The sequence below is a fragment of the Pseudomicrostroma glucosiphilum genome (assembly GCF_003144135.1).
Source record: "Pseudomicrostroma glucosiphilum strain MCA 4718 unplaced genomic scaffold BCV69scaffold_12, whole genome shotgun sequence".
In the NCBI taxonomy this organism is placed as follows: Eukaryota; Fungi; Basidiomycota; class Exobasidiomycetes; order Microstromatales; family Microstromataceae; genus Microstroma; species Microstroma glucosiphilum.
The window spans coordinates 157,978-181,019 of record NW_020289924.1 but is presented as its reverse complement, the minus strand read 5'-3'; the positions used below and the strand labels follow the sequence as shown (position 1 = coordinate 181,019).

General features: G+C 56.0%; 12 protein-coding genes across 12 annotated transcripts; 5 read left to right on the top strand and 7 right to left on the bottom strand.

Annotated features, from left to right (window-relative positions):
* Nucleotides 1-148: 148 nt before the first annotated feature.
* Nucleotides 149-1,731, bottom strand: BCV69DRAFT_313925 (hypothetical protein). The gene is made up of 2 exons (XM_025495071.1): nucleotides 1,277-1,731; nucleotides 149-1,200 (listed from the first exon to the last, which is right to left on the bottom strand). The coding sequence occupies exons 1-2, from the start codon at nucleotides 1,677-1,679 to the stop codon at nucleotides 272-274; spliced, it is 1,332 nt and encodes a 443-aa protein (XP_025346329.1). The 5' UTR covers nucleotides 1,680-1,731; the 3' UTR covers nucleotides 149-271.
* Nucleotides 1,732-1,869: 138 nt separating this feature from the next.
* Nucleotides 1,870-5,379, top strand: BCV69DRAFT_290909 (hypothetical protein). Its single transcript, XM_025493731.1, has 2 exons — nucleotides 1,870-2,186; nucleotides 2,247-5,379. Exons 1-2 carry the CDS (start codon nucleotides 1,971-1,973, stop codon nucleotides 5,277-5,279), a joined length of 3,249 nt encoding a protein of 1,082 aa, XP_025346328.1. The 5' UTR covers nucleotides 1,870-1,970; the 3' UTR covers nucleotides 5,280-5,379.
* BCV69DRAFT_284327 (dolichol-phosphate mannosyltransferase subunit 3) lies at nucleotides 5,256-5,986 on the bottom strand. Its single transcript, XM_025493004.1, has 3 exons — nucleotides 5,841-5,986; nucleotides 5,619-5,726; nucleotides 5,256-5,511 (listed from the first exon to the last, which is right to left on the bottom strand). Exons 1-3 carry the CDS (start codon nucleotides 5,964-5,966, stop codon nucleotides 5,455-5,457), a joined length of 291 nt encoding a protein of 96 aa, XP_025346327.1. The 5' UTR covers nucleotides 5,967-5,986; the 3' UTR covers nucleotides 5,256-5,454.
* Nucleotides 5,987-6,296: 310 nt separating this feature from the next.
* BCV69DRAFT_284326 (putative PRE3-20S proteasome subunit) lies at nucleotides 6,297-7,537 on the top strand. Its single transcript, XM_025493003.1, has 6 exons — nucleotides 6,297-6,391; nucleotides 6,474-6,551; nucleotides 6,655-6,713; nucleotides 6,804-7,051; nucleotides 7,138-7,325; nucleotides 7,406-7,537. The coding sequence occupies exons 1-6, from the start codon at nucleotides 6,341-6,343 to the stop codon at nucleotides 7,439-7,441; spliced, it is 660 nt and encodes a 219-aa protein (XP_025346326.1). The 5' UTR covers nucleotides 6,297-6,340; the 3' UTR covers nucleotides 7,442-7,537.
* Nucleotides 7,538-7,628: 91 nt separating this feature from the next.
* Nucleotides 7,629-8,810, bottom strand: BCV69DRAFT_46283 (DUF1264-domain-containing protein). The gene is made up of 4 exons (XM_025495301.1): nucleotides 8,676-8,810; nucleotides 8,449-8,581; nucleotides 8,087-8,370; nucleotides 7,629-7,998 (listed from the first exon to the last, which is right to left on the bottom strand). Exons 1-4 carry the CDS (start codon nucleotides 8,678-8,680, stop codon nucleotides 7,680-7,682), a joined length of 741 nt encoding a protein of 246 aa, XP_025346325.1. The 5' UTR covers nucleotides 8,681-8,810; the 3' UTR covers nucleotides 7,629-7,679.
* Nucleotides 8,811-9,007: 197 nt separating this feature from the next.
* Nucleotides 9,008-9,948, top strand: BCV69DRAFT_288074 (NAD(P)-binding protein; the record flags this gene model as incomplete). Its single annotated transcript, XM_025493605.1, has 2 exons — nucleotides 9,008-9,337; nucleotides 9,436-9,948. 2 exons carry the CDS (start codon nucleotides 9,008-9,010, stop codon nucleotides 9,946-9,948), a joined length of 843 nt encoding a protein of 280 aa, XP_025346324.1.
* A 339-nt stretch (nucleotides 9,949-10,287) lies between these two features.
* Nucleotides 10,288-11,347, top strand: BCV69DRAFT_300497 (hypothetical protein; the record flags this gene model as incomplete). Its single annotated transcript, XM_025494464.1, has 3 exons — nucleotides 10,288-10,432; nucleotides 10,533-11,116; nucleotides 11,204-11,347. 3 exons carry the CDS (start codon nucleotides 10,288-10,290, stop codon nucleotides 11,345-11,347), a joined length of 873 nt encoding a protein of 290 aa, XP_025346323.1.
* A 254-nt stretch (nucleotides 11,348-11,601) lies between these two features.
* BCV69DRAFT_284321 (hypothetical protein) lies at nucleotides 11,602-14,101 on the bottom strand. The gene has a single exon (XM_025493002.1). The coding sequence runs from the start codon at nucleotides 13,756-13,758 to the stop codon at nucleotides 11,908-11,910; it is 1,851 nt and encodes a 616-aa protein (XP_025346322.1). The 5' UTR covers nucleotides 13,759-14,101; the 3' UTR covers nucleotides 11,602-11,907.
* A 302-nt stretch (nucleotides 14,102-14,403) lies between these two features.
* Nucleotides 14,404-16,748, bottom strand: BCV69DRAFT_284319 (UTP--glucose-1-phosphate uridylyltransferase). The gene is made up of 4 exons (XM_025493001.1): nucleotides 16,616-16,748; nucleotides 16,120-16,292; nucleotides 15,942-16,018; nucleotides 14,404-15,856 (listed from the first exon to the last, which is right to left on the bottom strand). Exons 2-4 carry the CDS (start codon nucleotides 16,288-16,290, stop codon nucleotides 14,581-14,583), a joined length of 1,524 nt encoding a protein of 507 aa, XP_025346321.1. The 5' UTR covers nucleotides 16,291-16,292; nucleotides 16,616-16,748; the 3' UTR covers nucleotides 14,404-14,580.
* Nucleotides 16,749-17,372: 624 nt separating this feature from the next.
* BCV69DRAFT_284317 (putative translationally-controlled tumor protein) lies at nucleotides 17,373-18,747 on the bottom strand. The gene is made up of 4 exons (XM_025493000.1): nucleotides 18,681-18,747; nucleotides 18,303-18,560; nucleotides 17,851-18,002; nucleotides 17,373-17,761 (listed from the first exon to the last, which is right to left on the bottom strand). Exons 1-4 carry the CDS (start codon nucleotides 18,684-18,686, stop codon nucleotides 17,674-17,676), a joined length of 504 nt encoding a protein of 167 aa, XP_025346320.1. The 5' UTR covers nucleotides 18,687-18,747; the 3' UTR covers nucleotides 17,373-17,673.
* Nucleotides 18,748-20,136: 1,389 nt separating this feature from the next.
* BCV69DRAFT_240065 (hypothetical protein) lies at nucleotides 20,137-20,832 on the top strand (the record flags this gene model as incomplete). The annotated part of the gene is made up of 1 exon (XM_025489991.1): nucleotides 20,137-20,832. A coding segment is annotated over one exon (696 nt), but the record flags the coding sequence as incomplete, so codon positions are not given.
* Nucleotides 20,833-21,105: 273 nt separating this feature from the next.
* BCV69DRAFT_284316 (hypothetical protein) lies at nucleotides 21,106-23,026 on the bottom strand. The gene is made up of 3 exons (XM_025492999.1): nucleotides 22,784-23,026; nucleotides 22,483-22,707; nucleotides 21,106-22,412 (listed from the first exon to the last, which is right to left on the bottom strand). Exons 1-3 carry the CDS (start codon nucleotides 22,988-22,990, stop codon nucleotides 21,186-21,188), a joined length of 1,659 nt encoding a protein of 552 aa, XP_025346318.1. The 5' UTR covers nucleotides 22,991-23,026; the 3' UTR covers nucleotides 21,106-21,185.
* Nucleotides 23,027-23,042: the final 16 nt, after the last annotated feature.

The window sequence follows — 23,042 nt, the reverse complement described above, 5'->3', positions numbered from 1 at the left end:
AGAGCTGACCAAGAGACCAACCCTGGCTTGTCGTACCGTCTGCACAGTGTGATTCTACTGAAAGAGCCCAAGGCTACAAAAGTCGCAGATCTCGCCTCGACCTCGGCGCCCAAGTCGAAGCTTTAGCGTCTCTTTGACTCATCGTAGCATATCTCAAAAATCTCAATGTATTCAAAAAAGTAGTGTAAGGTTGCTTGGTCACCCAATGGACATCGTACGTCTAGTCTACATTACAGAGCGCAAATGCCGAGTGCGGCCTATCGTCTCCCACCTAGCGTGCCCTCCTGATCTCCCATAGCCGATAGGTCGTCCTGAGTCCCTTTCTCCGCTCTGTGTCTATTCCTCCGCCTCCACCATCGAAGCCGCCCTTGGGACCGAAATTGTCGTACCCCACCTGGTCCCGCTCCCATACGATCCTTAGCCTCTCCTCCTCTTCCTCCTCACCTTCGCCTACCTCGGTGGCATCGCGCCCCACGTCACCCTTGTACTGGCGACTGCGAGGGAACGCCTCATAGACTGCCTGCACTTCCCGCGCGTGTGTCCTTCTGAGCGGCGAGATGAGGTAGAGGACCCCTCCTGGTGCGAGGTGTCGGTGCGCAACGGATCGGATCCAGCTTGGGTGGAGGGGGTCGTACACGCAATCGCAGGCGATGAGGAGGTCGTAACGCTCCGAGGGGGAGAGGCTGGGAATGCTGGAGGAGTGCCGAGAATTTCCAGAGGAGGGGAGAGAGGGAAGGGTCTGGGCTGTTGAGGAGTAAAGTTGTTTCGCGGGCGAGGACGCAGGAGTGGAGAGGGAGTCGTGCACCTCTTGCCAATCGAGTCTGGAGATGCTCACCGCGACGGACTCTTCTGTTGCTTTGCTCTTCCACTCTTCCTCATTGAGGAGTGCATTGATCCGCAGGTTCTCCAGAACGTGAGGATGATAGTCCGTTAGGTCCACCTGTACGCTCCTCCCCAGCTCATGAGCAAGAGCAGTAAGCGCCAAACCCACCAGCCCCGTGCCCGCTCCAAGCTCTAGCACCTTCCTCGGCAATCTCCTCGTCTCTTGTGAAGAGCTGGAGAACTTATAGAGGAGGAACTGGGAAAGAAGAGGTGCAGCACCCCACGTCCGATTGCCCAGAGCGTCGGACGTGATAGCCGAGTCCTGGATCAGCACTTGCACAGGACCAAAGTGGAAGCGGGTCCGCTCTGGTTCGGAAGCTGGGAGGGCGAGAGATCCTGACGTTCTTCAGTCACCGAAGGCAATGAGTGATTGATCAAGCGGAAGATCACTCACCAGGATTGCCACACAAGGCAGCGAGTACCTCTGCTGCCTTTTCCTGCAGATCAGTCCCTTCGCTCAAGGAAGAAGAAGAGATGATCCTTGTGAGCCAGGTCTGGGCGAAGCGAGACTCGATAGTGTCTGCAGATGCTGGCGAGTCGGAGCCATCGCTGTGATCCTGCTCCTCCTCTTCCTTTGTGCTGAGGTTCACTGGTTGACATTGGCCGCTCCCTTCGAGATGCTCGAGGGAAAGACGTACTACGCGTTCCTGACCTAGACCAATGGCTCGTGCCAACTTTTCAAGGCAGGTTCGGATCACCTCGCTAGCCGGCAGTGGACGCAGAGGAGGCAAGTCGCGGGTGGGCAGAAAGATTAAGGATGCAGAGCTCGTGCTTCCATCGCCGCGGTCACCGTTCATGCGGACTGGACGCTAGACCTGAGTGTCAAGTTGAAGAAGAGGTGCAGCAGTGGAAGGATCTTCGACGGGAAGCACGGCTGGCTTGCGCCAAGAAAAGTGATCGAGCGCCCCGTGCACTGACGGAAAGAGCGGAGATCAGGGCCAAGGGACGTCGAAGTGCGGTGCCTGCGTCCTTCAGCTTCATTCATTGCTTCCATCCGTGGCCTTGCCGAATTGCGGCAATCTCGTGGTCCCTCTGTAGCAAGTCTACCGCACATAGACGAACAGTCGCTCAAGCAAGGTACTGCGACCATGGTACGCGCTTCCTTTCAGTCGGACAGTACTGCCTCTGACGCGACATTGGACGAGAAGGACCCATCAGAGCCCTATCGCGGTCACGAAGAGCGCGATGACGCCGGCCATGTGACGTCGTCCAACTATCGCTTCAGAGATTCCGTGGAGTTCATCGGACAGGAAGAGGAGGAGGAGCAGGTAGGATTGATGCAGCTTGATCGCAGAAGACAGAGAGTGAGTCTGCGTCGGCCTCTGACTGGCAGGGCTCCCTACTGACTTATCTCTCAACGCCAGTCATCACAACGGATACCCCTCTCGTCACGGAAGCCAGAGCGCAAGCTGCGTCGCTTATTGAGGGAACACGAGGCTCTCATCATCATCATCTTCTCCTCGATTCTCGCCCTTCCACTCCTCGTCGCGCTATACGCCTGGCTGGTATCGGCATCACATTTGCCCATCGCCGCATCGACAGATGTGATCGTCAGCCCGCCCTCAGGGTTCCTCCCAGACAACAAAGTCTCCATCAGTGCGGCACGGAAGTATGCAGCTTCTTCCGATGACGCAGAAGGCCACTATGGCCTCCGCCAGGCGCCCGGATTTGCCTTCAATGAAGCAGTACCCGGATGGGCTACCCCTGAGGAGGCGGATCAGGTCTTACGACTCGCCAAAGGAACGACCAAGAAGGCGCTGGAAAGCCAGGGGTGGACGACACTGAAGCCCAAAAGCATGGATGTCATTTTCAACGGAACGCTGGATACTGTCAGCATAGATCTGGCCTGGAGTGCCGAAGACAAAGACGATGGCGTCTTTATGCGCAAAGATCCTGCCACGTCGGACATCATCTTCCAAGACGTGACGCATGCCCGTTTGCAGATGACCGGCCAGGGCAGTGTAGCGCCAGGGGGCGGGCAAGTCACCTTTGTCCGCGGTAAGGACGTGCAGGACAAGACCGGCAAACAGCTCGCATGGGACACCTTCGTCGTCTCCCCGGACCTTTCGCACGTCATGTTCTTTTCCGACACGATGCGAGTCTACCGACACTCGAGACAGTCCAATGTCTGGATCCACAATGTCGAGGAGAAGCGGACATGGCCGATAGGTGACGGTCCTTCGAAGCCTCCAGCGATTGCACATGCTGCATGGATCCCATCTACCTCGTTCAGCTTAGCATACGTGAAAGACAACAACTTGTATGTCGCTCTCGACCCTGATCGTGGTGAAGCAACTCGGATCACATCGGACGGTACTGCCACGATCTTCAACGCCGTGACAGATTGGGTGTATGAAGAGGAAGTATTCGAGAGTAACCACGCCCTTTGGTTCTCCCCAGGAGGGACTAAGCTCGCCTATCTGCGCTTTGACGAGACAGAAGTCCCCGTATACGATTTCCCGATTTACAATCCAGACCCCAGTACTGCTGGGGCGACCACTCCCTACCTGAACTCAATCAAGCTCAAGTACCCCAAGCCTGGCTTCAAGAATCCCATCGTCAGCGCTCATCTCCTTGATCTGAAGAAATTGGCAGACTTGACTGCCCAGTCGACTAGTATCAACATTGAGGTGGCCAAATATCACTTGAAGTCTCCCTTGCCTGTGAGCGAGATTGCTGATGAGAAGAAGGTAGATGAAGCGCTTTTCGCCGCAGAGGATGCGAAAGACAGGCTCGTCACAGAGGTAGCCTGGCTTGATGATGACTCGCTCTTCATCAGAGAGACGGACAGAGGCAGCGACCACCTGCGTGGCATCGTCTTCGATACCGCAAAGGTAGGAGGAGGGCAAGAGATGGTGGGGACTGTTGTCCGCAGAATTGATGCGAAAGACAAGAGTTGGGTTCCGTTCGGTCAAGACATCGCAGCGCTTGGTGTGAAAGATCTCGCGGCGAAGTCTACTGCGTACCTAGACCTCATCGAGAACAGCCAAGGATTTAAGCATCTGGCATACTACCCCAACGCAACTTCATCGGCGCCGATCTTCTTGACCTTCGGGACCTGGGAAGCTGACAAGCTGCTACACGCCGACGTCAAGCGCAACAAGGCCTACATATCTGCGGCGTACCCTCTGCCTCACCATCGCCACATCTTTGCCGTCGATCTACCCGACATCAAGCAAGGCAAGAGTGCTCTGAGCTCCTTTCGACCCCACTTCAAAGACATCAATGCTGCCCATCCAGAGGCCTCCTTCGATGCGACCTTCGACCCGAAGGGAGCCTACTACCTGCTTCGTGAAGCAGGCCCCAGAGTCCCCACCGCTCGAGTGATCGGGGTGGACGATGCTTCCTTCGACTGGATCGTCGAAGATAACGCAGCGGCAGTGAAGACGTCCGCTCAGTATACCCAGGCACATTATGTCTACTATAATGTCACGCTGCCCAACGGCGTCACCACCTCGGTCAAAGAGATTCGTCCATACGACTTTGATGCCAGCGGCGAGACGCGCTACCCCGTCCTCCTGAACGTCTATGGTGGGCCCGACTCGCAGCAGGTCACACACACCTACAGCCCTCAAGAGTGGCACCAGTCTCTGGTGAACGAGCTCGGGTACGTCGTAGCCATTGTCGACGGACGTGGTACGGGATACCGTGGAGCAGCTTACAGAGACGGCGTAGCGAAGCAGCTGGGCAGTATAGAGATTGACGACCTGCTCGCCACGGCAGACAAGATTCGGCGGCTGCCATACGTCGACGAGAAGAGGCTCGGGCTATGGGGCTGGTCCTACGGCGGGTACTTTACCAACAAAGTCCTCGAGCGAGACTCGGGGCTGATCACACTGGGCATCTCCGTGGCTCCGGTGACCAAGTGGACCTTCTACGACTCCATCTACACCGAGCGTTACATGAAGACGCTCGAGTCCAACCAGGCAGGCTACGAAAAGTCGGATGTGCACGTCACTGATGGTTTCAAGCATGCCCACTATCTCCTGGCGCAGGGCAGCGGTGACGAGAATGTCCACTTTGAGAATTCAGCGCATCTCCTGGACCTCCTCACTGCGCAGAAGGTGAGGGGATTCTGGTTCAGGATGTTCACCGACTCTGCGCATGGCATCTCTACGCGTGGGGCGTATAGGGAGCTGCACGAGTACCTGACAGATTTCCTCAAGACGAAGTGGGGTGCGGGAGGGAAGAGGCGGTTCGAGGGCAAGGGTGGAAGAAAGGGTCTGGTGGCTGAGCATGTACAAAGGAGAGGAGTGGAGGAAAGAGAGGAGGAGGATGGGGGACAGCTCGGGGAGAGGGATTGGGAGTCAGAGGCGAAGAGAATATTCAGGCAGGCGCAGGACGAAGCCCTTGTGCGTCGTCTAGCTCGACGGGGCCGCAAAGGAGCAGACTTGTAGATTAATGAAGGTCACCTTTGGACTGTATATCTATCCATCTTCACGCATAGATGGGCACAGCCTCACGTGTGCGGCTTCGTCGCTGTCATGTCGCTGGTCCAGTCAAGAGCCGTGATCTTTGCGATTCGTTCATTCCCTGGTAGTGTACAATACTGTGCATTGCTGCAGCGCAGTGCTACGAGTCTACATCCACTCCTCTTTCCCTCAAAAAGTCCTTTGCGTTCTTGATATCCTGCCCAGCGGAAGTCGAGGGGAGAGCCGATCATACGAGTCAGCTACTGCAATGCCCATCACTGAGTCAATGTAGCCGTCCTTCCTGTCACCTCTCCAAGTACTCACCACCATCAAACTCTCGTAGGCTTCGGGTACGTCGTTGAAGTTGAACAGGGCCCAACCTACCTGCCACAAGAGATAGGAGCCAAAGGAGACGAGTGTCCACCAGGGTACCTGTGAAAGAAGGACAGAACAGAATATTCGGGAGAGGAAGTAGCTCGTCAGCTCTCTTGCCGCTCCAGCTCGCAATAAACTAGCCCTCGCCGAGGCACATCTGAGATCACTCACCACAGGCAGCAGGTCCTCCTTGACTTCCCGTGACACGCCAGGCAGCGGCAGCAGATTGAACAGGAGGGCGGTGTAGATGAGCGAGGCAACTGCGCTGTACGCCAGAAAGGCAGTGAAGCGCGACATGTCTGTCTGCTTTGAGGAAAGAGGATCGGCGAAGGGGACGATGGTGATGCTGGTGATGCAGGCCAGGTGTTGGCCAGGTGTTGTTCAGGCCTCGCCTCGCCTCCCTTCCCGTGAGTGTGGGTAGGGAGACCAGATCGGACCGGAAGCAGAGGAGGGAGGAGTGGAGAGACGAAGGGTCTGATTTTCGGACCCGCGCCTGGGGAAGCGCACGCCTGTGTGTCCGTCTGTGCTTTGGGCAAGTGGAATTACGACGCTTCGTCTTGGCTGCTCGCTTGAGTGCACCTCGTATCCAATCCTTCCCTGGTATCATTGTCCATCTTCGTTCTCTTCCCATCGCTCAGTATCTTCAAGAAGAAGAGGGAGAGCAATTCAAGATGCAGGCAGTCGACTTCAATAGACTCAAGGAGGGAGAGGTGGATCTAGGAGTGAGTAGTTGGCTGGCTGGCAGGCAGACCCCTACCCCTCGAGCGGACCACTAACGAGGCTTATGGACTTTGAATTGAACAGACATCGATTATGGCAGTGGCATACGATGAAGGAGTGATCATGGGAGCAGATTCGAGGACAACCATGGGCAGCTATATCGTGAGTCTTCCCGACCTCTAGCCCGGTCAGCCTGCTGTCACTTCGAAAGAGGGCGGAAGTACTCACCAGTCCGATCTCCTCTCTCCAACTCTCAAATCACCAGGCCAACCGAGTGACAGACAAGTTGACACACATCTCCGATCGCATCTACTGTTGTCGAAGGTGAGCCGAGTAGAAGCTGCTGCCGCTGCCATTACCCATGTCGAGGCAAATGCTGACCACCTGCCCTCTCCTCCCCTCGAAACTGTACAGTGGGTCAGCGGCAGACACTCAGGCAGTGGCAGACATGATCACCTACTATCTGGAAATGTATTCTGTAGAAGAGAACCACCTCGTTCCCGTGGCAACCGCTGCGGCGCTATTCCAGCAGGTGGTGTATGCCAACAAGGACAAGCTGAGCGCAGGAATCATCGTGGCGGGATGGGATGACAAGAAGGGTGGGAGTGTCTACAATGTGCCACTGGGCGGAGGAACATTCCAGCAGCCATGGGCTATCGGAGGTGAGTCAACATAGTGTCAGAGTGAGGCGCCAGAACAACTCTTCGCTGACATCGATGATGCCCCTCCCCGCTTTCTCCTATGGCAGGTTCCGGCTCGACATACATCTACGGTTTCTGCGACTCCACCTGGAGGCCTGGGTGGGGTCGGGAACAGACGATCGAGTTTGTCAAGAACGCCCTCAGTTTAGCCATGCACCGTGATGGATCTTCGGGAGGCACGATTCGAATGGTCGACATTACAAAGAAGGGTGTGGAAAGGCATTTCATCCCAGGCGTGAGTTTGCTTCCGTCAAAGTTGGAGTGCTACAGAGGTACTGATGTTCCTCCTTCTTCGACTTCTTGCTCCGCTTCCAGAACGAGCTACCAGAATTGTCGGCTAAGCTGGTGTAGAGGGTCGAGCAATGCCAATCTTCCTCGGGCATCAGATTTAGCTATTTTCGATCATGTGAAACCGAGAGCACTTTGTGGTGAAGGAGTGACAGATGGTATTTGTACGTGCTGGACGAGCTGTCACCACTTGTGGTAGTTTGATGGAGGCGAGGGACCGCTCGAAGACGACATGAGTCTGTCGAGTCAGATCCACGGCCTTTGATCTCGCGAGGAGCTTTCACCCTGCCTTTCTCCCCAATCAGGTTGCGCCCGCCCCATTTCCATCGGCAGGCTTGCTCATCTCGCCTCCCTCCATCTTGTATGGTCTGCGGCCAATTTCGATGAACTTGGCCTCTCCACTCGTCTCCCAATGATCCGCACCCTCTACGACCTTGTAGTCCGGGTCAAGGTATGTCTTGCGGAACTCCTCCTTTGCCTCAGTGTCGATGCCCATCTTCTCCTTGCGCTGAGCTAGGAGATCCTTGTCCCCGCGGGGACCTGGGTGGGCAGCGGTGGTTGAGGTCATTAGAACTGGGGGACCGAGGGGGAGCTTCTGGTCTAGTGGATGCCAGGTGTGACTGATAGAGGTAGGAGGGGGACCAGAAGAAGGCTCAGAGAATGCTCCGCACACTTAAGGTCGCCATCCACCTCCGCCTTGCAGCTCACATTGTCTTGCCGTATGTCTTGTACAGCTCACTCAGCGGACCCTTTTCCACCTCATCGGGCATTCCTGCAGCCACTCCAGGCACGTAATTGGAGGCCAGCTTGGCGGCTGCTCCAGCGGGCGAGGCGACGGCTATTGCGCAAAGCAAGCCCGAGGCTACCTCGTGCTTGTGAGAATGCCAGAAGTGACGTTCTTCCATGGGTAGAGTCTCGAAGAGCCGCTCCGAAATGACGTACTCTATGCCGATCAGCCTGGCTCCCGGCTGATCTGAGTCATAGATGATGCACTGGTCGATGGATCACAGATGTCAGACTGAAGTGGCTCGCAGCGTCACAGCAGCTGCAGATAGTCTGCCTGTACCTACCTGGTGCATCTCAGGATTGGTATGGGCGCAATAGTGGAATGCCTCTACCACCTGTATTCGATCATGCGATGGTACATGGTAGGCGTGAAGGCATTGGTGAATCTGATTAATGGGAGCGAATGTTGTGTGAGAGCTGATGATCGCAATGTATTGCGCGAGTAGGGGAGAGGGTGAGGAGCGTCAGATATTGTCTCGGTGTATGCTGCAGTCGAGGCATACCCACACACCTCATTTTTGTTGATCGTTCCTGGGGCCTTAGAACAGGGACTAGATGAAGATCATGCGAGGACGAGGAGCAAACGAAAGCGACAGACGACAATAGGAGCGAGGTCGAGGGAGGCAGGACAATGGTCAGTGGCCCCCGCGTCGGTGTCTTGCCGTTGTGTCGTTCGTCGTCCGTCTTCTCGCACAGACAATCAGGGTCCAGACGGCAATTCCCGCGCCAGGACAGCTCCACATGGCCAGATGGCTCTTCCCGTCGCTTTGAGGCAATCACCTTCTCACCGCTTCCGCAATTCACCCACCTAATCATTCGTAGACATCACACCCACCCATCACCATGTCTCCTTCGTCTCTCCCAGTCATCATCGTCACTGGCGCATCTCGCGGCATCGGGCTCAGCACAGTACAATACCTTCTCAACTCTTCAGCCCTCTCCAGTCCTTCGGTGCCAAAGTGCAACGTAGTGACCCTCTCCCGCTCTCTTCCCGAAGGACTTTCCAGTCTGCAAAAGAATCACAAAGACCAGCTGGAGTGCGTTCAGGGAGATGTACTCGACGAGAGTGTCCACGATAGGCTGGTCAGGACGGCCGTCGACAAGTGGGGAAGGTTGGACGGACTGATCCTCAATGCTGGAGTCATCGAGTTCGGCACCGTAGCAGGCGGAAAGGTGAGCAGTGACAGCAGTGGCACCCTTGGCCAAATAACGCCCTGCCCCACCAATGGACCTGTATTCACCAATGTCCGTCCCTCTTTACGTCTTGCTAGCCTTCGTCCTTTGCCAACCAGATTGCCATCAACCTCTCTTCTCTCTTCACCACTCTCCACTATGCCCTGCCACCGCTCCGCTCCTCGCCTACCGGCCTCGGACGAGTAGTCTTTGTCTCTTCCGGTGCGGCTATGGGCAACTACGCAGCTTGGGGGCCTTACAATGCCTCCAAAGCTGGGCTGAACGCCCTGGCTCGCACAGTGGCCAATGAGGAGAAGGGCAAAGTGGCTGTCTTTTCTATCCGACCCGGTGTGGTGGATACGGAGATGCAGGCGCAGATCCGCGACCACGGCACCAGCATGGGTATGGACGATGCTGCTGTCGAGAAGTTCACAAGCATGCATGCCAAGGGAGAGTTGGTCAAGGCAGAGGATCCAAGCCATGTCCTTGCTGCACTCGTAACAAAGGGAGGGCTGGATGAGCCTAAGACGAAGGAAGGAAAGGGTATTGGCAGGGAAGGCGCCTTTGTCAGCTGGGACGAAGATGTGCTCAAAGAGTACAGAAGAGCCTAGAAGGGGCCTCCGCTGTCATCAGATGTCCCTCAGCAATGCAGACCTCACAGTGAAGGTTCTCCACCTTGCCCACTCTTCGCGACCTTTGAGATGCTTAGTCAGCAAAATCAACCTCATTGGTCACGGAAGCACGGCCTATGCCTCCAATTCTTCCTACCCCGCTCTCGACCCTTACAATACCCGCCACTGTAGTCGCACTCACTGCTGAGATTTGATCTTCAGCCAGCATCGCTCGGTCCTATTAGACTTACCGCTCCTGCTCGACGCTGCTGAATCTAGCCGGTGACGCTGCACTTCTCTTCCCCACCCGCCACCACAATGTCTTGGTACTCGCCCCGTATGCCCTCGGGCGGCAGTGCCTCCTTGACCGCCTCCTCTTCTGTCACGACTTCGCTGAGCAAAGGACCACCACCGCCACCGGAGACGCCTTCGCAAGTGAGAGATCTGGGAGTTGGCGTGTGCTATGATCTCGGGGCTTTCAGAGGTGAGCTTGGCAGGAATTCAAAGGCGATGAGACAGCCTTCTCGCGTCTGTGTGTAGTGCTGACTTCTTGCTTCGTTCGCTTGGCTCGTATGCTCTGCTAGAACTGATGAGGCAGTATCGACTACTAGACGATGGAGTCACCACCCGTCTCAACCGGACAATAGCCAAATCGCGCTCTTCTGGTCAAACGCACTCCCCGTCTCTCCTCTACTCCCCCACCACCTTCTCTTCCTCCTCCTCCTCCTCTCCCAATCAGGGTTCCTCATCCTCCAACCCCCTCTCTAGCTCAGGGTCGAGCTCGCTCGGAGCAGGAACTCGCTTCTCCTCGAGCTCAGCTGCTGATCTAGGCACGACGACCTACGTCGCCTCGGACGAGGCCTGTGGAGCCTTCTGGAAGGAGCTCACGGGGTACTGGAAGGGACGGCAGGACGTGATTCGATACTGCATCGACGTTGTGGACAAAGGCGCTGGCGGAAGTGGTACTTCCACCTCGTCCTCTTCACCGAAACAGATTGGAGGGTCGAGCATCTTCGGAAAGGCAGGCAGGGACGACCGAGAGCTAGATGCAGACTATCAGGCGAGCAGACCTCCCACTTCTGCCGCTTCGAGAATGAACGAAGCGCCATCGGCCTTTCCGGGATGGGACGATCGAGGCTCGAGGGCCGAGCAGTCCGATGCAGCACTAGTGAGTGATCCTGGCATCTCCTTGTCTCCTCTGCCTCAATTGACTGACTCCCTGAATGTCTCTTCGTCCTCCTTCTCTCTGCAAAAGCGTCGTCAACTGCACAACGAGCTCAGCATCGACAGTATTATCCGCAATCGATCCCTGCAAGCATTTAAATCGCGATGCACCCTCTTCCGCTTACCTGTTGATGCGAGTGAAGAGGAGAGGAAATTTTGGCAGGGGGAGAGATGAGATGGGATGGGATGTAAAGGGGGAAGGAAGGGGGCTGCCTCGCTCGCTTGTATTGGCTTGGTCTTATCAAGTTGGATGAGCTACAGAGGGACTTTGGAAGTGGTTACAAATGCAGAGTGGAACGAGGAACCTTCAATGACACTACTTGTACAATGGCAATCCATCACTTTACCCCTGACACCAGATGTCGCATCGGGCAAAGTCTCTTCAGGCCTGTCCTGTCTCACACGCGGCCTCACTGCATCCTCCTCCTCCTGGCAACCAGTCTCACGTACCTTGTCTGACACGTCCATGTCCATGTCCACATCCATGGTTGAGGAAGCTGGAAATGAGAAAGGATACATTGGGTATTGGGTATTGGTTCGAAGTGATATAGTTGACAATGGGTATACTTGGGTATTGGATACGGGTATGGGGTATGGGGGACGGGTAATGAGTAATTGGTGAAGGAGATTAATGAGGTACATAAGACAGCATCCAGTAAGATTCCCCGAGGCCGGGCAAGACCGTCGGCAGTAGCGAGGGAGCGAGCGACCGACAGTGAGATCGCTTCCATCTGCTCAAGTTACAGTCTCCCTCTCCCTCGCCTCCTCTTCTCTGGGATCGACCTGCGCCTGGGGAGGCGCTGAAGTGCCGCCAAAGGTAATCCAGCTTCCCAAGCCCCAACCTCGAGCAGACTTTCCAACTGCAACTGCGTCTGTTGAGTCGACGACAGGTTCGTTATCCATAGTGCTCTTCGTTGCCAAGGCCATCGTCCCGTCGGAAGGTGGTTGAGACGAAAGGACAGCTCTCGACGAGGGCGAGGGCGAGGATGCAGTCGCAGGCGACAAGCTAGGGACTGCACTTGCTCGAGCGATCCGCCCGCCCGGGCCTGTATAGGAGAAGGCAAAAGGTCCCGAAGCCGAAACAGTTCGCCTCTGTGAAGGGCTTGGACGTCTTTGCGGTATGATGCCCGAGGTTGAGACAGATGTGCTGGCCATCGGCGCTTCCATGTAAGAGGGGGATGTGATACTCGGGGAATAGGCAGTGGATAGCCCTGGTGACCAGAGTGAAGATGAAGATGTGGCGCTGGTTGAGCTGCGTGTAGAGACGACTGCGGGAGCTGAGGGATGACTGCGATGCAATTGCTGTCGCCTGCTCAGCAGCGTGGACGTTGGCGAGCTGCTCCTCGATGATGTGCGCGTGCCCATCGTTGGAACTTCTGCAGAGTACGACGAACGCCGTGAAGGCCCAGGCGAGGATGGAGAGGTCGAGCTGGAGGGACTTGGCGAATCTGGCGCATCGAGCGCACGAGCCCTTGAGGAGTCTTCGTCATCCAGGAGCTCCTCCATCTGCTCGCCAGATACGTCGGGTAACGCTGGAGAGGAGGCAGACCTGGCTGTCTGGAACGATGCGGCCGTGATAGTGGAGACGCCACTGCTGCTCCGCACCGAGAGATGGCTGGAGCTCCCTGCCCGTTGAGGAGAGTAGGGAGTTGAAGGAAAGCCAAAGGGGCTTGCTGCGCTCGATGGTCTTCTCGGCCCTTCCGCAGCAGTCGAAGTCGAAGTCGACCGTTGAGGCGATGCAGTGGACGACACAGCGGACAAAGAGGCGAGCATGCTTTGTGCGTCCCTCCTTCCTCCCAGGCTCGGGCGATCGCTCCCACTTGATCCTGCGCCTGCATCGCTACCTCCTCCGTTGCTCCTGACCTTGTGTTGTCCTAGCATCTTCTCCAACCTCCTCGCAGCAGACTTGCCCATCGTCACTCCCTGGTCCTGAGGTGCCTCGACGATGCCCTTGACGCCGCCCTCGAGGCTGCTGCTACTCAGTTGCGCAGCTGCTTCCACCGTCGGATCTCCTGTTGCAGTACCTAGCTTCCAACCTCCCGTCGAGGTTGAACAGGAGGGGTTGCGCCTTGGTCCCCGGGGGAAAGACGCTAATGTCGAACCCTTCAGTAGGGTCTGCAACTCGCAGGTGCGCTGCTCTACGTACTCGGTCATCTGCCGATTGGCCTCTAGCTGCGTCAGCAGCTCCACTTCCCTCTTGCCCATGAGTAGCTCCGAGGCATTCTCATCCACTCTAAATTGTGCCAGCTGTTTCCGATCAGAGAGAGTTCTTTGTAGTGCTTCTTGAGCAGATTGGAGGGCGAGAGAGGAGGATGCGAGGATTGCATCCAGAATCGCGTCTTCCTCGTCCTCGTCCTCGTCCTCCTCCTCTCCATCCTGCCGAGCTTGACTGCGTCCGTCCGTCTCCTCATTATGCAGCGTAGAAGTAGCAGTCCATATGCTCCATCTGTCAGGCTCCGTCCCAGCTTTTGCAATGGGCTCAGGCTTGAGACTTCTCACAGACACCTCCTCGTCCTGCTTCTCTTCCCCTGCTGAGCCTGGTGATGAGGGCGAGCGCGAGACCGATCCAGAGCGCGGATCACGCATATTCAGAGCCAGTCGGTGGAAAATCCAGCTAGTGTCCGTATGGAGCCTTTTGCTGCGAGAGAGAAAGAGAAAGAGAGAGAGAAAGGCTACCTCTTTCCTCGGGCTGGGGACATCTCGCCGGCTGACCGCGTCGGATGTCGTCTGGTCTTGTCTCTTTCTTTGCGTCTTTGTGATGCAGGGGCCCGGACCGATGACCGATGACCGACAGCCGATAGCCGATAGCCGATGAATACGGAAGCAGCGGGTCAGTGGAGTAATGTAGTGACGTGTAGCGTAGCGGTCGAGTCGAGTCGAGTAGTGTAGCGTAAGATAGACTAGATGGAGAGAGGAGCAGGCTGTGGAGATGGTTGCCCTGACAGACGGAAAGGAGGCAGATCTCTTGGCTCATTGCCCCGAATTGTGCATCCGCCTCACACGCCACGAGGGAGACGGGCGGAAAAGAGACGCGGGGCGGACAGATCATCCGGGCAAAAGAGGCACGTCTCCTCACTCACGACTTCAAGGCCAACGACGGGCATATGCTTGAATCTTTCATAGAGAAGAGAATGTGTGTATGCGAAAGTAAGAAAAGACAGACAGAGACGCGAACAAGCGCAAAGACAGAAAGGATAGGCAAACCCAGAATGTACAAACGCCAGGGCGGCCCTTGGCGCTTCAGATGAGGGGCATGCAAGAGGTAATCACACCTGACCCACGACTGAGCAGCTAGCTACCACCAGACCCATTTCCCCAACTAGCTCGACCGCGGTGGCCTTCGATAACCACCTTCAGTTGGCAGCCAAGATACGTCTAGAGTGCCGCTACATTTGCAGGGCAGCACTCTTAGTGCTCAATGACGGAGAGGTTACCGCTGATGAGCTTGTTCTCCAGGATGGATCCGTCGGGAATGGTGATATGCGACCCCTCATTGGCCACGATGATCACTGTACCCCTCAGCTGCACACCCCGACCAAAGACGACGTCTCCGCTCACGGTGAGGTGATCCAGCTCAATGATGATGGGGATGGACTTGAATCTCCTCTGGTAGTTTGACACCTTCTTGAATGTGTCTCCCAACTTCACCACGGGCGTCTGGCCAAACAGACGCTTCTCGGACATCATCAGGGAGCCGTGCTGCAGGTGGTACAGATCCGACTGGATCAAGAGCAGATCCGAGCATGCCTTGACCGGCAGGAAACGGGATCGGGGCACATTCACACCCTTGGCACCACGGAAGTGCTTGATGGCAGCAGCACAGGCAGTCTCCAGCTGGATGACGGCCTCGCCTGATCCGAGCTCCTTGTTGTTGACAATGATCTCCAGGTCGAGCTCGTCATTGGAAATGACCCGCTTGATGGCCTTGAGGTTGATCCAGAGGGAGTTGCAGTTGAAGATCTGGAACTTCTTGATGCTCTTGAAGTCCTCGATGTGCTCCTTTGGCACCTGGGCCACTTCCAGCAGACGAATCGTACCCTCGTAGTCGATCAGTGTTCCACCCTTGACATCCGCCTTGGTCTTGTCAGTGACCTCGGAGATGAACTCGGCTTGCGAGTCGATCATGTGCTGGAAGATGTTCAGGTCGACAGTGGCGCCCAGGTTGTCAACGTTGGATACGAAGATGTACTCCTTTCCGGCAGCAATCAGTCGGTCCAAGAGACCAGAGTTGTGCATGGCGTCAAACAAGTCTCCGTGTCCAGGAGGGTACCAGAGAGCCTTGTCGCTGGTAGCGCTGCGAGGGCAGGGGAGGAGAGACTCCTTGCTCACACGGGGATACCTCGACTGGTTGAAGGTGAGGATCTCGATGTTGTGGTTGGCATACTTCTGGATGACACGAGCTGTGTCGTCGTCGGTGTTGAAGGAGTTCATGAGGATAAAGGGGACGTTGACATTGTGGGACGAGTTGAGGTGCTCGATTTGGCGCACCGACAGGTCCAGGAAGGTCATACCGTCGCGGACTTCAATGACCGACTTGGGTCCAGTGCAGCCCATGGTGGTACCCAGACCACCGTTGAGCTTCAGCACAGCAAGCTTGTTCAGGATGGAAGGGTCCTTTGCGTTCTGCAGCTGAGCGTAAGGAGTGACCTGCTCGGCAGAGGGGGACTTGACCTTGTCCCAGTCACTGCATGGGAGAGGAAGCGCATGAGGAGGAGTGAGATTAGATGCTCTGGGAGGCTTGCACCACTCTTGCAATGCTGATTACTCACAGCCTCTCGCCCTTTGCCTTTTCCGAGAGGTATCGATTGAAGAGACCGAAGAAAGAGCTCATCTCGGCATCAAATGCCTATGAGGTGGGCGGGCAGCAGGAAGGGAGAGCAGAGCATTAGTCTCGCAGCAAAAACGGTTTGCGGCATCACCTCTCCACAGACGTGACCTCAGACTCACCTTCCTTGCGATGGGGTCTTCAATTTCGGCGACCATCTTGTTGAGCTCGTTCCTCATTGCCTTTGCAGCAACTCCAGTGGTGGCCGACTTGAAGTCGATGTGGGAGGCTCCTCGGGTACGAGGGTTAGCCTTGATCTGGGCGGAGCCAGGCGTTGAGAGAGAGGATGCCATATCTGGTGAAAGAATGTAGGAGGGGTGATCTGATCAGTTCTGAGCTCGTAATGGGAGGAGGGTGAAGCGGTGCAGTAGGGCATCAAGGAGGGAGGCAGGACTGGCTGCAAGAAGAGCTTATATGCTGTGGAATGCGTCGGCCTGGCCAAGTACGGAAGCCGAGCAATTTGCTTCCAAGGCCTCGCAACTCCCACGCCCATTGTCTTGCAGGTATAGCAGAGGGCTCATGTGCGACTGTCTCCCCCCAGAGTCTAATCCCCACTGGCTGATCACCTGTCGGTTGTGCCCCAATTTCTTGCCGCGTTGAGCATTCCGGGATACTCACCTGTGACGAGTGATGTAGGCGACAAGGTAAAGGTCTAGGGAGCAAAGAAGGGCGTGTGGCAGGTGCCTTTGAGGCGTAGGTATGGAAAGGTGGAGAGAAGAGAAGAGGGGTGGGGGACGGAGGATGATCGGAAGGTAGGTTGGCAAAGGTGGGAAGATGGGGCCATCGGGAAGTCAAACAGAGACACACACGGGTAGCAGGAGCACGAGGGGAGGCCAGGCGTGCGCCCACAGTCCACTGTTGGTTGGTCTGGCTGTCGGGGAAGAAGCGGACAGGCAGGGCACGCCGACAGCAGACGCACTGCAGCCACCACGGCCACATCGCCCACCACCTTCCGCCCACGAATCTCCGCGCCTGGGTGGCAGCAGTGCACTGCGCTCCCTCACCTGGGCCGCCGGGCAACCTGCCAGCCCCAGCCACTGGATCAGTACGGCCATCCATGCAAGCCCACGCTCATTTGTGGCGAGGGCCATCCGAGGGGGCTGGGCGGGGCCACCTGGAGAGTGATTCGGCGAGATTGATCCTCTGCAAGAAGCACGCACCCGCTCATCAATTCCACCGCGTAGAGCCTGGTCGCGGAAGAAGCCAACGACACTCCGTAAAGGCGCTCGCTGCATTACAGGATGAAATGGAAGATCCCTGCAGCCAGACTGAGACATGGACAAAAATTTCAATACAATGGCACACACCACGCCCCTCCCTATCTCGATTGACTGGAAACCCAGGCCCCCAACCAAGCCACTGTTCACACAAGGGCAGCGGCTGCACGGTTCCCCATTGAGACGGACTTGTTCATCATAGGGCCAGTAAGTAAATACATTTCATCGCCACTCTCGCAGATAAGGGTGGTCAACAAAGACATGCAGCCTCACACAAGTCAGCCCCAGCTCGAGCCTCGTGTGACAATATCGGAAGGCAGGCCAGAGGGATTGAGAATAGTGAAGACATCATCATCATCTCCTCCCATTGTATCCATCTCTCCCCGTCTTCCACTCGCACATTGTTGATTTGCCTCTACCGAAATGTAGAGGAGTACACAACACATGCACGCAGGACATTTAGATCTTGGTGACCTTGAGTCCGTCCTTCCACAGGATGAAGAAGGGAGTCACACCGTCCTCACGGTAGTTGACAAGGGCAACCATGCTGAGAAATGAGCAGGACAGGCAATGATGTCAGGTTTCCTTCTCTCGTCACGAGTGCAGACCCCCTTGCATTCACACCCATTTACTCACCCGTCCAGGTTCATGCTCTCTCCAACGTAGAAGTCGTAGTCCTTGAAGTTGCCCACGATCTTCTTGGCAAACTCGGCAGCCTTCTTCTCGAACACTGGCACACGCTCAGGGTCCTCCTTGGCGAGGCTCTCCTTGATGGCCTTCATGTACGACTGTTCATCGGAAGACAAGGCAGAGGCGTCAGCGTTTGCTATTGATTGGCGGCACGTGGGCAGCATTTCTGCGCTTGGGCGTAATCATTTGAGTCCCGAGAGAGTCTTGGGCACGCTGACTGCTCCAAACAGAGTGCCTCGTGTACTGTCGCAGACCTGCCGGTTGCTGCTGCTCGACTATGCCTGCTTCTGCTTCTGCTTCCCGCCCCCCTGACCCTGCTTCCCCGCATTCACGCCCTTCTCCTTGTCTCCATAGCTGCGTTTGCTGCAACGCATGAGCATCATGAGTTATCAACTCACCTTAAGGTGGGTGAGGTAGCCCTTCTTGTCAAAGGTAGTCGACTGCAGACGGAAAGAGTGGACAATGTTGATGACCTGGGTACCACCGTTCTCAAGGGCCTCGGCCTGCTCCTCGGCAGAGGGGTTGCCTCCAATGTCAACGTCGCCCTCGGAGATGACAATTTGTTGAGCGTCGAGCTCGTAGACAATGTCGTCAACCTCCTTGTAGTCGTAGGCGTCCGAGCCCATCTCGTCGCCGGAGATCTTGTCGATGAAGAGCTAATTTGATGCAACAAGGAGAACGGGACGGGAGCATGTATAGTAAGGGGAGAAGTCAGCTGGCTCTGTTCCATGTAATAGCCCTCCGAACTGCTCTGCGAGCAGCAGCCATGAGCTCACCTTCATGATGTATTAGGAGGTGATATGGGGAGGGATGGGAAGGACAATGAGGTTGTTTAGCGGAACGAAAGGCGGGGCAAAGCAGAAGGAACGAGGAGGGGCAGCTGGCTCGCGTAGGAAAATTCACGCTGGGCGAGGCTTGAATCTCGGCTCCGGTTTGGATTGTAGTTTCGGACTCCGAATGGTGTTGGACTTCCACAACACCGGAAAGCCAAGCAACACTTGAACTTCATATCAGTCGCATAGGAGCAGATCAATAGCAGGGTCGTCCGTCTTCGCCAGTATGGTCCTCACATCCGCCATCGGAGGATCCAAGGTGAACTCTACATATGGTAAGAGCAAGAATCTTCGCTTTGGTGGTCCGAGGAAGACTGTTAATGCTGTCGTGCTTAGCAGCGATTCCGAGGACGATTCCGATAGCAGCAATGAAGTCGAGAACGCACGGAAGAAGGTATTCCCAAAGAAGACGCCATCTTCTGTCCAAGTTGTCCCGCAGTCTGGCCCTCTGATCAGCAAGAAAGCGCCGAACCATGCCATTGCCGACGACAAAACATCATCTGCGGGGAAAACACGGCCACAACCTGCTGACGAAGGCAAGCTCAAACCGACGGCTTCTTCTTCACGCCCAGTCTCTCAGCCATCAACCTCTCACCAGTCTAGGCCAAAGGCGATACTAGCAGAGCATCACAGACTTCTGCTAACCCAACCTGGTCTGACCACCAAAGCAAAGCTCACCCTGGCAGATGCTCCACTTCCCTCATCATCTCCCCTCTCTTCTCCTCCTCCGCTACCTCGCCCAGGAAAGAGCGTCGCGGCCCCTGATGGTGCCCATGTCACAAGCTCGCTTCATCATCCCAGTCGAAAAGCTGGTCTTGTGGCCCAGGCACGTGTCCAGACGCTGTTATCACACGAGGCAGAGGATGTAAGCAGCTCAACCAATCGTTTGCGGGCTGAGGTCAAAGCCCGGAAACCTGTTGGTTCAAAAGAGTTGGTCGAGAAGAGCTCTCCAGACCACTCAGTCAAGGTCATGGCCAAGGATTTGGAAGGACTGGAAATGAGCAAGGAGAGCAAAGTGTTTGACAAGGGTCTAGAAGCGCTACTATCCACATGTGCCCAAAGGGCGCCACTTGATTTCACTAAGGCTATTGGTCGCCTGAGACGCGATGCTGATGGAGGGATCAGGCTGATCGAAAAGGCAGGCGAAGCTTCATACAGCGAGGTCTTCCGCTTGCATGACGAAAATCCACCTTCTTCGTCTGCCTCATCACGAACGACATCGGTGCTCAAGGTCATCCCTCTCGAGACTCGCAGACCAGCGGGCTCTGCCCGAGAACGAGAGCGCAAAAAAGGCCGGACGAGCAGCAGTGGCCCCTCACCGAGTAGCACTGCGCGAGGGGAGGAAGTGATAGCATCGTTGCCTTTGGATGTCAAGCGCGAGGTCGACATCACAAACCGATTGGCAGCTCTGACGGAATCTTCCGGTACACGAGGCGGCGAATTCGTCACTCTACTCTCTGCTCAGGTGGTCACAGGTGTGTACCCCACCATCCTGCTAGACGCTTGGGATCGATATGACACCAGGATGGGCGGCTCCGAGAACATTCGTCCTTCAGACGCAGAGGGCGCGGAAAATCAATTGTATTGCCTTCTCCATCTCTCCGACGGAGGTGAAGACGTCGAATCCGTGTCCCTCACCAGCTGGACACAAGCCCTGACGATCTTTGCACAGACGGTCGACCTCCTTGCACGAGGCGAGGAAGAAGTCCAATTCGAGCACCGCGACCTGCACTGGGGCAATGTCCTCGTCGAGAAGCTGGCAGCACCAGAGGACGACGAGCCGCAGCTTATCGCTCTCTGTTGGCCCGATCTCCTCGAGGCAGACAAGTCTCGTCTGCGCACAACGATCATCGACTATACACTCTCTCGAGCACAGCTCACCTCTTCGACTCTTGCGACGTGCGACCTGTATTCTCAGAAGAGCCTCTTCCGCGGAGACGCAGAGGAAGACTATCAGTTCGAGGTGTATAGACTCATGAGAAGCCACGTCCGTAGTGCTGCTCGACAAGTCGCAGGTGAAGATGCAGACGAGAAAAAGGGCTTCTATCCTGGTACGAATGTCATCTGGTGCCACTACCTGGTCCGGAAACTCCTCGAGGAGAAGAACTTAAAGGACCCTCTCCTGCCCACGCACACCACTGCGAAGAGGACATCTTCTGTGCGAGGACGCCCTACCGGCCCCACTGCTGGCTCGCGCTCTAGGTGCAAGGAAGCGGAGCGCATTGCGCATACCCGATTGCTGGCTCTAGAGAAAGTGCTGAAAGAGGCAGTGGAGAGCTTGAGACAGGGGCTCGACACTTCCAGCAGGAGGCGGGGGGACGGTCCAGTGCTGGGAAGCAGTGTGCAGTTGCGCAAGTACCTCGAAAAGGAGTGGTCAAAGAGATGAATGACTGTATACCCTGATGCTGTAATACCCAATGTGACAATGTACATCGACATAATTCCTTGTCAGAGAGATTGCCTCAGCCAGCGCGCGGCAGCATCTCTCAGCTCGTCGTCTTCCTCTATGACATCTGCCACAATCTTCCGAGTCTCCTCCAGACCTTCCTCTTGCGCCTCATGCACATCTTCCTCTACAGCGTTCTGGCCCTGTGAAGCTGCCCTTGCCAAGCGCGGCCGCTCCGTAAGCGCATCGTACCTCTTGCTCTTGAGAGCAGAGAAGAAGTGCGTCCAGAAATCCCTCGCGTCTTCTCCGCCGACGCTGACGCCCTCGCTGACTTCAAGCTGTAGCACCTCAATCTCCTCCACTAGGCCATGTCTACAAGTGAGTGAGATTCTCGCAGCCGTGAGCCCACCTCGCTCTCGTAGTATACGCGCGATTTGCTCGTCGGTTGTGCCCGCGCGCAGCGAGAGCTCGAGGGAGAATTCGGGACATTGTCCAAAGGCCCAGTCCCATTGGCCGAGCTCCTCTTCGAGCTGAAGCCGCTTGCTCTCTTGCGATATGGGGTGAGAGGCATCAATTGCCTCCCACATAATCTGGTTTCCCCTTCCAGGTGCAGATGCAGAAGATTCGGCTCCCTCGTCCTCAATTTCTCTTCCTGCCTTATCATCATATGTTCGCCAGAACTCTGCGACGACCGCCCTCACAAAGTGGTCATGAGTCAATGAGCCCTCGCTGGCCACAGAAGGGTAGGCGTCAGTGAGGTTGACCACTTGGGATCGGACACTCTCCACGCCTTTGGACTTGACGCTACTAGAAGCGAGCTTGGTGTTTCGGAGCGACGAGCCTAGATCGGCCAGATTGGTGGAGAGGAGCATCGTGCCGTGATGATAAGCTCTGTGTGTGAGGATCTTAAATGCAGAACCCGAAATTTTGCGTTCTGACCAGACTTGGCTCTGTTGGGTCGATGGTGACGAAGAGGATGAGGAGACGTGGGAAGAGGCCGTAGTCGACTGCGAAAGCGCTGCGTTGCCGGAGGTGTGGGAAGAGTCTCCGTTGCGCACCGCGACGCGGACGACGAGGTCGTTCCTCTCGTTGACGTAAACTCCTTCTGGATGTCCATGGCCCAAGGGATACTCCGAAGCTGAAGATGACACTTCTTGATTTGAAGTCCCATGAAGAGTCTGCAGGCCAATGTCAGGGCCATTCAAGGCTCGTGCTATGAGTTCTGCATGTGTGCGCCGAGCAAAGGTCATACGAGGGACATGAAAGGAAAAGTTTGTGTTGCCATGATCCTGGATGTATTAAAGCAAGTCAGCAGCCGGCAGGGTAGCAACTGCGTGCTCTAGGAATAACTGCACTCACATGAAATACGGCCCCTCCTCCACTCCTACGCCGCACGAGCATCAAGCCTCTCTTTCTCATCTCCTCGATGTTCAGCTCCTTCCAGTGGTTCTGATTTCTTCCGATGACGATGCAGGGGTCATTTCGGTAGATGAAGCAGACGGGCGCGTTGTGGGGTTTGGTTCTCAGGAGATGCTCCTCGAGGGAGAGGTTGAAGAGGGGGGATAGGGACGTGGATACGTAGGCCTGAGGGAATAGCAGATGAAGGACGCGAGGGATCGTCAGTAGCGAGACTATGGTATGTAGCTTGCATTATTCTCACCTCAGCTCTACCGTATCTGGGCACCGCTACCTCAGCCCCATCCGAGGAAACAGACCTGAGCTGTGTGCCATTACGTCGAACATTTGCGATGTGAAAGGCGCGTCCGATACGTTCATAATACCGTAGATGTGCCGCGGCACCAATGCTGACGAAGCTGCTACCTGTAGATCTCAGGAGACCGCGTATGGGTAGCGGTGAGGCGAGCATCCAGCATTGATACCAGAGCAGTATCGTTTCTTCCTTGGACACCTTGCTTCGC

What these genes read in the sequence shown, in the direction of transcription:
- BCV69DRAFT_313925 (XM_025495071.1), bottom strand. Translation starts at nt 1,679, where the DNA reads ATGAACGGTGACCGCGGCGATGGAAGCACGAGCTCTGCATCCTTAATC. An exon ending in TGCCTTGTGTGGCAATCCTG is followed by an intron (nt 1,201 to 1,276) that starts GTGAGTGATCTT and finishes TCGCCCTCCCAG; the next exon opens with CTTCCGAACCAGAGCGGACC.
- BCV69DRAFT_284326 (XM_025493003.1), top strand. Translation starts at nt 6,341, where the DNA reads ATGCAGGCAGTCGACTTCAATAGACTCAAGGAGGGAGAGGTGGATCTA. An exon ending in AGGGAGAGGTGGATCTAGGA is followed by an intron (nt 6,392 to 6,473) that starts GTGAGTAGTTGG and finishes TGAATTGAACAG; the next exon opens with ACATCGATTATGGCAGTGGC. An exon ending in CAACCATGGGCAGCTATATC is followed by an intron (nt 6,552 to 6,654) that starts GTGAGTCTTCCC and finishes TCAAATCACCAG; the next exon opens with GCCAACCGAGTGACAGACAA.
- BCV69DRAFT_284321 (XM_025493002.1), bottom strand. Translation starts at nt 13,758, where the DNA reads ATGCGTGATCCGCGCTCTGGATCGGTCTCGCGCTCGCCCTCATCACCA.
- BCV69DRAFT_290909 (XM_025493731.1), top strand. Translation starts at nt 1,971, where the DNA reads ATGGTACGCGCTTCCTTTCAGTCGGACAGTACTGCCTCTGACGCGACA. An exon ending in TTGATCGCAGAAGACAGAGA is followed by an intron (nt 2,187 to 2,246) that starts GTGAGTCTGCGT and finishes TCTCAACGCCAG; the next exon opens with TCATCACAACGGATACCCCT.
- BCV69DRAFT_46283 (XM_025495301.1), bottom strand. An exon ending in CCAATCCTGAGATGCACCAG is followed by an intron (nt 8,371 to 8,448) that starts GTAGGTACAGGC and finishes TCCATCGACCAG; the next exon opens with TGCATCATCTATGACTCAGA. An exon ending in AAGACATACGGCAAGACAAT is followed by an intron (nt 7,999 to 8,086) that starts GTGAGCTGCAAG and finishes TACCTCTATCAG; the next exon opens with TCACACCTGGCATCCACTAG.
- BCV69DRAFT_284319 (XM_025493001.1), bottom strand. Translation starts at nt 16,290, where the DNA reads ATGGCATCCTCTCTCTCAACGCCTGGCTCCGCCCAGATCAAGGCTAAC. An exon ending in AAGACCCCATCGCAAGGAAG is followed by an intron (nt 16,019 to 16,119) that starts GTGAGTCTGAGG and finishes CCCACCTCATAG; the next exon opens with GCATTTGATGCCGAGATGAG. An exon ending in AAGGCAAAGGGCGAGAGGCT is followed by an intron (nt 15,857 to 15,941) that starts GTGAGTAATCAG and finishes TCTCCCATGCAG; the next exon opens with TGACTGGGACAAGGTCAAGT.
- BCV69DRAFT_284327 (XM_025493004.1), bottom strand. Translation starts at nt 5,966, where the DNA reads ATGTCGCGCTTCACTGCCTTTCTGGCGTACAGCGCAGTTGCCTCGCTC. An exon ending in AGGAGGACCTGCTGCCTGTG is followed by an intron (nt 5,727 to 5,840) that starts GTGAGTGATCTC and finishes CTTCTTTCACAG; the next exon opens with GTACCCTGGTGGACACTCGT. An exon ending in CCTACGAGAGTTTGATGGTG is followed by an intron (nt 5,512 to 5,618) that starts GTGAGTACTTGG and finishes TCCGCTGGGCAG; the next exon opens with GATATCAAGAACGCAAAGGA.
- BCV69DRAFT_284316 (XM_025492999.1), bottom strand. Translation starts at nt 22,990, where the DNA reads ATGCTCGCCTCACCGCTACCCATACGCGGTCTCCTGAGATCTACAGGT. An exon ending in CCAGATACGGTAGAGCTGAG is followed by an intron (nt 22,708 to 22,783) that starts GTGAGAATAATG and finishes CTATTCCCTCAG; the next exon opens with GCCTACGTATCCACGTCCCT. An exon ending in GAGGAGGGGCCGTATTTCAT is followed by an intron (nt 22,413 to 22,482) that starts GTGAGTGCAGTT and finishes TAATACATCCAG; the next exon opens with GATCATGGCAACACAAACTT.
- BCV69DRAFT_284317 (XM_025493000.1), bottom strand. An exon ending in GCTACCTCACCCACCTTAAG is followed by an intron (nt 18,003 to 18,302) that starts GTGAGTTGATAA and finishes TCCGATGAACAG; the next exon opens with TCGTACATGAAGGCCATCAA. An exon ending in GAGAGCATGAACCTGGACGG is followed by an intron (nt 17,762 to 17,850) that starts GTGAGTAAATGG and finishes CTCATTTCTCAG; the next exon opens with CATGGTTGCCCTTGTCAACT.